The sequence below is a fragment of the Physeter macrocephalus genome, chromosome 10 (genome assembly GCF_002837175.3).
Source record: "Physeter macrocephalus isolate SW-GA chromosome 10, ASM283717v5, whole genome shotgun sequence".
Taxonomy (NCBI): Eukaryota; Metazoa; Chordata; class Mammalia; order Artiodactyla; family Physeteridae; genus Physeter; species Physeter macrocephalus.
Genome location: NC_041223.1, coordinates 69,997,284 through 70,008,029, shown reverse-complemented (window position 1 = coordinate 70,008,029; position 10,746 = coordinate 69,997,284). Strand labels below are relative to the sequence as shown.

General features: G+C 36.6%; 1 protein-coding gene across 4 annotated transcripts in view; it reads right to left on the bottom strand.

The window, feature by feature from the left end:
• Positions 1-10,746, bottom strand: part of RNGTT (RNA guanylyltransferase and 5'-phosphatase) — a 285,456-nt gene that overhangs the window by 182,186 nt on the left and 92,524 nt on the right. For all 4 annotated transcript variants that reach the window (XM_028494651.1, XM_028494653.2, XM_024116822.2 and 1 more), the window contains exon 11: positions 4,491-4,655. In XM_028494651.1, the coding sequence (XP_028350452.1) occupies positions 4,491-4,655 (165 nt within the window). The remainder of the gene's footprint in view (positions 1-4,490; positions 4,656-10,746) is intronic.

The following is a 10,746-nucleotide window of genomic DNA, read 5'->3' as shown; positions in this document are numbered from 1 at the left end:
TAAACAAATGGGACCTAATGAAACTTCAAAGTTTTTGCACAGCAAAGGATACCATAAACAAGACGAAAAGACAACCCTCAGAATGGGAGAAAATATTTGCAAATGAAGCAACTGACAAAGGATTAATCTCCAAAATATACAGGCAGCTCATGCAGCTCAATATCAAAAAAACAAACAACCCAATCCGAAAATGGGCAGAAGATCTAAACAGTCATTTCTCCAAAGAAGATATAAAGATTGCCAACAAACACATGAAACACATTAGCTCAACATCACTAATCATTAGAGATATGCAAATCAAAACTACAATGAGGTATCACCTTACACCAGTCAGAATGGCCATCATTAAAAAATCTACAAGCAATAAATGCTGGAGAGGGTGTGGAGAAAAGGGAACCCCTTGCACTGTTAGTGGGAATGTAAATTGATACAGCCACTATGGAGAACAGTATGAAGGTTCTTTAAAAAACTAAAAATAGAACTACCATATGACCCAGCAATCCCACTACTGGGCATATACACTGAGAAAACCATAATTCAAAAACAGTCATGTACCACAATGTTCACTGCAGCTCTATTTACAACAGCCAGGACATGGAAGCAACCTCAGTGTCCATCAACAGATGAATGGATAAAGAAGATGTGGCACATATATACAATGGAATATTACTCAGCCATAAAAAGAAACGAAACTGAGTTATTTGTAGTGAGGTGGATGGACCTAGAGACTGTCATACAGAGGGAAGTAAGTCAGAAAGAGAAAAACAAATACTGTATGCTAACACATATATATGGAATCTAAAAAAAAAAAAAAAAAAAAAAAAAAAGGTCATGAAGAACCTAGGGGCAAGACGGGAATAAAGACGCAGGTCTACCAGAGAATGGACTTGAGGATACGGGGAGGGGGAAGGGTAAGCTGGGACAAAGTGAGAGATTGGCATGGATATATACACTACCAAATATAAAACAGATACCTAGTGGGAAGCAACCACGTAGCACAGGGAGATCAGCTCGGTGCCTTGTGTCCACCTAGAGGGGTGGGATAAAGAGGGTGGGAGGGAGACGCAAGAGGGAGGGGATATGGGGATATATGTGTATGTATAGCTCATTCACTTTGCTATACAGCAGAAACTAACACACCATTGTAAAACAGTTATACTCCAATAAAGATGTTGAAAGAAAAGGGAAGGAAGGAAGGGAGGGAGGGAGGGAGGGAGGGAGGGAGGGAGGAAGGATGGAAGGAAGGAAGGAAGGAAGGAAGGAAGGAAGGAAGGAAGGGTAAAACTATGTCAATTTACACCTAATATGACTGGATACTCAGAAAATCCAAGAGAATCAACTGAAAAATAATTATAAACAAGAATCAGATGGAACAAGAGAATTCAATGAAAACACAAAGGCCTAGAATACAGAAAACAACTTCAAGAAAGAAGTACAAAGTTGCAAGATCAAGTCTGTCTGATTTGTCTTTATTATAAACAAAAGTAGTCAAGACAGTACTACCACAAAGACAGATAAAAAAGATCAAGGGCATAGAACAGAGCATCTAGCAATAGTCCCACACATACATAACAACTTATTTTTTATAAAGATGCAAAAGAAATTCAATGAAAAAAGGACCATCTCTTCAATACTTGGTGCAGAAACAACTGGATATCCATATGCAAAACAAACAAACAAAAAACCTATCAACAGGCTAAAAACAACCCAAATGTCTATGACTATGGATTAGTTAAGTAAATTATGGTACACTAATAAGATGGAAATCTGTGCATCTATTAAAAAAAAGATTGAAGGAGATCTCCATGTACTAAAACTGGGGCAAGGGGACTCAAAATAAATTAAGTAAAAAAAAAGCAAGTACAGAAAAGGGCGTTAAGAATCACCTCTTGGGTAAGGGTGGTAAGAATATAAATAAATGTATTGCTTGCACATGGATAAAGAAATTCTGATGGATACAATAAATGCTAATAGCAATGGTTATTACTCTTCTGAGATGATGATAAATATCTGCTGTCTGTCTGACTTTTAAAATTTTGTTAACCACATTTAATCTATTCAAATAATTCTTTTTTAATTGGCCTTCAAACTGGAAATGCAAATAAGTTGTAATTTACGAAACTGCTACTTCTTATTACTATTTAGGATGCTGTCTTCTAACACCCATGTATGTATATTAAGTTAAAAATTAAACAACTCATTATCCCTTCACTAGTTTGACGGATCAAATTCAACAAAATGGAAAGGTTGTTTATAGAGCTATGTTAATAAACTCCTAAAATCAAAGTTATCTTCAAGTTTTTATAGACAGAAATGAAATTCTATTGTTTTCTACCCAAAAGTATGCATTTTTCAGTTGTAAATTTTGTTAAAAACCACATAAAAACTAGCCTTTCTCATAAAAATGATACGTACTTCCCTGACAAATGCTGCATCATTCATAACATCACTATTTTATAATTCCCATTAGCAAAGATAAAAATAATAAGCAACTCTAGAGCAATAACCTGTCAATCATGGCTACTATTCTATAACTGGTGTTACTACAGTCTTACCCTTTAGACCCACTCTGCTGCAAAATGTGCTTTCCCTCTGTATTCTACAACTTTACAATTTGGTAAGAGAAATTGAGGACAAAAATTAACAGTAAAAACTGAAAAGGAGGGAAGAGGAGACTTTTATTTAAAATTCCAAATAACAGAACTGCTTGAAAAAAAAGAATTTCCTATGATGATTTCAAAGGGTGGTTATATAAGCTAAGTAGAAAGGAAAATAATTAGAGCATCGTTTTTTCTAGTGAAAAACTACATGAAAAGTTGTTCAACATAAATATATACTTCAGATCCCTAAAGAACAATTTTCTAAGCATTTCTAAGCAGCACTGATTCTGACTAATAAAACTACACTGAGACACATTTTCTTAAATGCTGAACTTTGAATTATGGCAGCACAAGCTGTCAAAATACTTTTTTAAAAAAACGAATGCAAACTGAAACAATCTGGCTTCTGACCAACTTTTACACTGAATTAAAAATTTAGAAAGGTGTGGCCCATGTTAAGTGTTAACGTTATCCCTACCCTACCGATTGGGCAGGGCACAGAAGTGTATGCCTCTTTTAGCCACCCCTATAATATTCCTGCTGCCAAAACAGACACAAAAGGCAGGCAGTGAACTGTGGGAAGGCCATGGCACCAGAAGTCAACCAACAGTCCCATGCCAAGCAGGCATTATGCAAAATAAATGAAAGTAGAATGATAACTTTGTATTAGTTGAGAAGAAAAGATAGGCATTCAACAGTGCTGAGATTATTGCTAATATTACATCCAAGGGCTAATAACAAATTGAGTGGACTTGAGTAGAAGCAGTTAAAATAAAACAAAAACTTACATCACCTAACATGTGAGATTATATTAGAAAAAAAGTTTAAAACATTTAATTGCTTACATTGCTATATTTCCTATATTATTCTATCATAACCACCCCTCCTCCAAAACATAATAACTCCATGGTGCATCTTTACTGTCAAATACTATGCGGCAGTTATAAATCTCTTTGCATGACATGGAAATATTTCCAAGTTGTATTGTTAAGTGAAATAAGTCTCGGGTTTTCAGTGTCAAAACAACAAAAATAAGTAACAAAAGAAAACCTTCCATGTGTATGTATATATATATATACGTAAATTAATTTTTAAAATAAGACTACGTAGTAAACACTGTTGACCTTCAGAAGGCTTAACAGGTGATTTTCACTCTATATAATTCTATCCTGTTTACAGCTTTTTAAAAAACATAATATGAACCAATAGCCATGAATCACAAACTATTGTAAGAAACAAGGGGGACTTGCCTGGTGGTCCAGGGGTTAAGACTCCGTGCTCCCAACACAGGGGGCCCGGGTTCAATCCCTGGTCAGAGAACTAGATCCCAGATGCCCCAACTAAGAGCCCACATGCCACAAGTAAAGATCCTGAACACCACAACGAAGACCTTGCACGCGGCAACAAAGATCCCGCATTCCGCAACTAAGACCCGGCGCAGCCAAATAAATAAATATTAGAAAAAAAAAAGAAAACAAGGAAGTAACCTAACTTAATTAAGTTTCTGTCACTAAGAATCTTACTAAAATAAAATAGGTAAACAACAAGGACCTACAGTATAGCATAGGGCACTATATTCAATACCATGTAATAAGCTATAATGGAAAAGAATCTGAAAAAGAAAAAATATATATATATATATATATGAACTACTTTGCTGTACACCAGAAACTAACACAACAATGTAAATCCACTATACTTCAATTTAAAAAAAAAAAAGGATCTTGCTAAAGAGCAGACTTGGGAATTATATATGTTTGTCAATATAGTGCTATATTCAATTCAAGTAATTTCTGGAAAAATCAAGACAAGTGGGTCTCAAAGTGTCATTCATATTCCTTTTCCAAGCTGAATATTGTTACACTGCAAGTATTAATTAGAAAACTTTACCTTTCTTGAAGCATGGATGTCAAAAAATGGCTTATTTCTGACACCAAATGGTTCCTGTGTTTTGTCAATGAGCCCCGTCTTCATTTTATCATGTCGAGGGTTTATTATTTCTCGTTCTATACACTGCAGACGAATATTAAAATTACAATCTCCAACCGGCTGTGCCTGAATTAAACAAGACAATTATTTAAATTTCAACACTAAAAACTATTTTCTCAGCATAATTATCAGGCTGATACACTATACATAGCAGTCTATATAAACAGCATCCTTTGGAGTTGCCCAGTGTATAGCCTGAACAACCGTAAGTGCCAGCCCTGATGATTAATTTGACTAATGACAGAAGCATACCTAAACATGCAAATGCACACACATACACAGTTACTTATTTTAATTATAAATATATAAAAGAGTATGGGAAAATGGTATAGATCTCTTCAAATATAAATTGATCCAAAGTTTTCACATCTGAATTAAAGTATTAATATACTCACTAATCATTTTTATTGTTTCCATGAATTAGTAAAACCTGTGTAAAAACTACAATCCACATAGTCAGGAAAGTACAAGCAAACAACACACCAAAATAAGCAAAAAAGTAGTCACCTATAATGTTTTTTGTTGTTTAAAGTGCTAACACTTTACAGCCTTCAAGAAGTAGAAGATATTTATTAAACAAATACATTCTCAACTCTGAAAACTAATATAGAAAAGATTTATATGATACATTGAAAAACAAAAGTTTTCTTCTTCCCCTGTATGTATATATACAGTATATATATTATGGTATATATATATGGTTTGACACATGAAATAAAAAGCACATGTACACTTTTGTATGAGCTGAGGGTAAGGGCTTGTCCTCTCCTAATGGTATATACAAATACAGCTATAACCTATCACCTGGGTGACAGTAGTGGTCCGGATTAGCAGCATCACCTCAATGGTATATCAAGTACCCTTTTCTTTATTCTGCAATTGGACACACTTCCATGCATTTTTCCCATCTTTCCTGCCTTCTTCCTCTTCTCTAATCTATATCACTCAACCTAACATTTTACCCAACCTACTGTTTACAAAGGGGTGGCAACACTTGCTTAATCTGTGAACATTAAATACACCTCAAGGATGACTTTTTCTCAACTTTGGAAGGATGACAATTTTGATACTCGGCAAAGAATAAGGAGCAAGACAAGTGAGCAAGAGCTAGGTATAAGGTAGAATATGTTCCCTTTACATAAAGGCATACAACTGTTTGTAAAGGGTATTTACTGAAGAAATGCTAGTTAGTAAATAACCACACAGTCCATGTGCAAACTTTTCCATGTCACCCATGTCATCAACAAGGTTGAAAAACCTAAAATGTCAGGTTTATTTATTAGATGAATTGAGACCCCTATAAAATTAAAGTGAAACAAGCAAGCCCTCTTTTTAAGAAATAAAAAGTCTAAAAATTGTTTTAAAAAATTGTAAGTAGTCTAAATTCCCTCCTAGATACTCTTCACTTTAAAATTCACCAAAACAACTAAAATAGATTGAAATCAAGTTCACCTTCAAATCTGTGTTGCCTATCATAAAGGAAGCTCCTGAGAGATAGGTGTTGAATCGTTGAGAATAGACTACAGGAAGCGCTCAATAACTATTGACTAACTGGCCTCCTTGTTTTGAGTTCTTTCTCACTTCAAAACACTATCCACGATGCCAGTGGAGTTATCCTTCAAAGCAATAAAAATATGATCATATCATTACCATAACTAAAACCCTTCAGTAGTGTCCTATTACGTACAGAACAAAGAATTAAGCTAAAATGTCTTATTCAAGTAATCTGGTCTCCTACCCACTAATCCATTCTCATTTCCTGCTATGTCTCACATCTCACCAAACATCAAGTACACTAAAAACCATCTAATGCTCCTGACTTCTAAGGCTCACTCCTTCAAAATTAATCTGTATCACTTTCTCTGTCTACAACTCCACACTTCAAATAACTCAAGTATACCCAGGGTAAACTGGAATATTCTCACCTCTCTGGTACCTCTCATATATTTCTCTATCTCCCATATATCTTTGACATTATACTTATGATACCATTATAATATTTCTTTACATTTACATCCCCATTCATAAGACCACTGGTCTGCAAATTTCTTTTTTTTGTTGTTTCTTTTGACCGTACAGCATGTGGGATCTTAGTTCACCGACCGGGGATCAAACCCATGCCCCCTGTAGTGGAAGCGTGGAGCCCTAACCACTGGACAGCCAGGGAAGTCCCTGCAAATTTCTTTTGATTTTGTATCCAATCTAAACACATATACGAACAAGTGTGTATAATATATGCATATTAATTTTTAATAAATTGCATACATGCACAAGCATATAAATATGTTATAAAACAGACAAAAATTCAATAATAGATTAAGAATAAACAGGAGTTCTCCAATTTTCTTTCCAAATCCCAATGAACTGTTGTAGAGGTAGCCTCCTTTGGAGGTCAGGGAACTAAATTATAAACTCCCTGGAAGGCAAGAAATTATGTCCTATTCTTCTGGGCATACTCAATACCTAGACTAATACTTGACATATAAAAAATTATCAATGAAATTCTTCCTGTACAAAATAATAAACTAAGGAACTGAAAAGTTTCAAGGAATTATTTCAAAAAAATTTTTTCTAAGAGTGACCTTGATTTCATGATTCAAAATTTAAAAAGTGGTTAACCATCAATGAAAGCTCCACAGTATATTAAAGAATTAAATATATGACACTTTCAATTATAAATGTATCCTATTATCAGAAATGTGAAAAACTGTGACTTAAAAAACCAATGAAATAGTCACTTCCTCTTGCGAGAGCACCAGAATCACAACTAACTGCTGAACAATCATCAACAGGAAGACACTGGAACTCACCAAAAAAGATACCCCACATCCAAAGAAAAAGGAGAAGCCACAATGAGACGGCAGGAGGGGCGCAATCATAATAAAATCAAATCCCATAACTGCTGGGTGGGTGACTCACAGACTGGGGAACACTTATACCACAGAAGTCCACACAATGGAGTGAAGGTTCTGAGCCCCACGTCAGGCTTCCCAACCTGGGGGTCTGGCAACGGGAGGAGGAATTCAAAGAGAATCAGACTTTGAAGCCTACTGGGAATAGACTGCAGGATTTCGACAGGACTGGGAGAAACAGAGACTCCACTCTCGGAGGGCACACACAAAGTAGTGTGCACATCAGGACCCAGGGGAAGGAGCAGTGACCCCATAGGAGACTGAACCAGACGTACCTGCTAGTGTTGGAGGGTATCCTGAAGAAGTGGGGGGTGGCTATGGCTCAACGTGGGGACAAGGACACTGGCAGCAGAAATTCTGGGAAGTACTCCTTGGCATGAGCCCTCCCAGAGTCCAACATTAGCCCCACCAAAGAGCTGGGTAGGCTCCAGTGTTGGGTCACCTCAGGCAAAACAAGCAACAAGGAGGGAACCCAGCCCCACCCATCAGCAGACAAGTGGATTAAAGTTTTACTGAGCTCTTCCCACCAAAGCAACACCCAGCTCTACCCACCACAAGTCCCTCCCATCAGGAAACTTGCTCAAGCCTCTTAGATAGCCTCTTCCACCAGAGGGCAGACAGCAGAAGCAAGAAGAACTACAATCCTGCAGCCTGGGACAAAAAGCACAATCACAGAAAGATGGACAAGATGAAAAGGCAGAGATCTACATATCAGAAGAAGGAACAAGATAAAACACCAGAAAAACAAACAAACGAAGTGGAGATAGGCAACCTTCCAGAAAAACAATTCATAATAATTATAAGAGAGATGATCCAGGACCTCGGAAAAAGAATGGAGGCAAAGATCAAGAAGATGCAATATATGTTTAACAAAGACCTAGAAGAATTAAAGAACAAACAAACAGAGATGAACAAAACAATATCTGAAATGAAAAATACACTAGAAGGAATCAATAGCAGAATAACTGAGGCAGAAGAATGGATAAGTGACCTGGAAGACAAAATGGTAGAATTCACTGCCACAGAACAGAATAAAGAAAAAAGAATGAAAAGAAATGAAGACAGCCTCTGGGACAACATTAAACACAACAACATTTGCGTTATAGGGGTCCCAAAGGAGAAGAGAGAGAGAAAGGACCCGAGAAAATATCTGAAGACATTATAGTCGAAAACTTAAGTAACAGGGGAAATGAAATAGCCACCCAAGTCCAGGAAGCCCAGAGAGTCCCAGACAGGATAATCCCAAGGAGAAACACGCCGAGACACACAGTAATCAAAGTGGCAAAAAATAAAGACAAAGAAAAATTACTAAAAGCAGCATGGGAAAAACAACAAATAACATACAAGGGAACTCCCATAAGGTTAACAGCTGATTTCTCAGCAGAAACTCCACAAGCAAGAAGGGAGTGGCATGATATATTTAAAGTGATGAAAGGGAAGAACCTACAACCAAGATTACTCTACCCAGCAAGGATCTCATTCAGATTCGCTGGAGAAATCATAAGCTTTACAGACAAGCAAAAGCTAAGCAAAAGCACCACCGAACCAGCTCTACAACAAATGCTAAAGGAACTTCTGCAACTGGGAAACACAAGAGAAGAGGACCTACAAAAACAAACCCAAAACAATTAAGAAAATGGTCATAGGAACATACATATCGATAATCACCTTAAACGTGAATGGATTAAATGCCCCAACCAAAAGACACAAACTCACTGAATGGATACAAAAACAAGACCATATATATGCTGTCTACAAGAGATCCACTTCAGACCTAGGGACACATACAGACTGAAAGTGAGGGGATGGAAAAAGATATTCCATGCAAATGGAAATCAAAAGAAAGCTGGAGTAGCAATACTCATATAAGATAAAATAGACTTTAAAATAAAGAATGTTACAAGAGACAAGGAAGGACACTACATAACGATCAAGGGATCAATCCAAGAAGAAGATATAAGGGGGACTTGAACACCTCACTTAAACCAATGGACAGATCATCCAAACAGAAAATTAATAAGTAAACACAAGCTTTAAATGACACAAAAGACTAGATACATTTAATTGATATTTATAGGACCTTCCATCCAAAAACAGCATATTACACTTTCTTCTCAAGCGCACACAGAACATTCTCCAAGATAGATCACATCTTGGGTCATAAATCAAGCCTCAGTAAATTTAAGAAAACTGAAATCATATCAAGCATCTTTTCTGACCACAACGCTATGAGATTAGAAAGCAATTACAGGGAAAAACATTAAAAAACACAAACACATGGAGGCTAAAGAATACGTTACTAAATAACCAAGAGATGACTGAAGAAATTAAAGAGGAACTCAAAAAACGCCTAGAGACAAATGACAACAAAAACATGACGATCCAAAACCTGTAATAGATACAGCAAAAGCAGTTCTAAGAGGGAAGTTTTTATAGAAATACAAGCCTACCTCAAGAAACAAGAAAAATCTCAAATAATCTAACCTTACACCTAAAGGAACTAGAAAAAGAAGAACATACAAAACCCAAAGTTAGTAGAAGGAAAGAAATCATAAAGATCAGAGCAGAAATAAATGAAATAGATACAAAGAAAACAATAGCAAAGATCAATAAAACTAAAAGCTGGTTCTTTGAGAAGATAAACAAAACTGATAAACCATTCCCCAGACTCATCAAGAAAAAGAGGGAGAGACTCAAATCAAAAAATTAGAAATGAAAAAGGAGAAGTTGGGCTTCCCTGGTGGCACAGTGGTTGAGAGTCCGCCTGCAGATGCAGGGGATGCGGGTTCATGCCCTGGTCCGGGAGGATCCCACATGCCAGGGAGCGGCTGGGCCCGTGAGCCACGGCCGCTGAGCCTGTGCATCCAGAGGCTGTTCTCCGCAACGGGAGAGGCCACAACAGTGAGAGGCCCACGTACCGCAAAAAAAAAAAAAAAAAAAAAAAGGAAAAAGGAGAAGTTGCAACAGACATCACAGAAATACAAAGCATCCTAAGAGACTACTATAAGCAACTCTATGCCAATAAAATGCACAACCTGGAAGAAATGGACAAATTCTTAGAAAGCTATAACCTTCCAAGACTGAACCAGGAAGAAACAGAAAATATGAACAGACCAATCACAAGTAATGAAATTGAACCTGTGATTAAAAACCTGCCAACAAACAAAAGTCCAGGACCAGATGGCTTCACAGGTGAATTCTATCAAACATTTAGAGAAGAGCTAACACCTATCTTTCTCAAACTC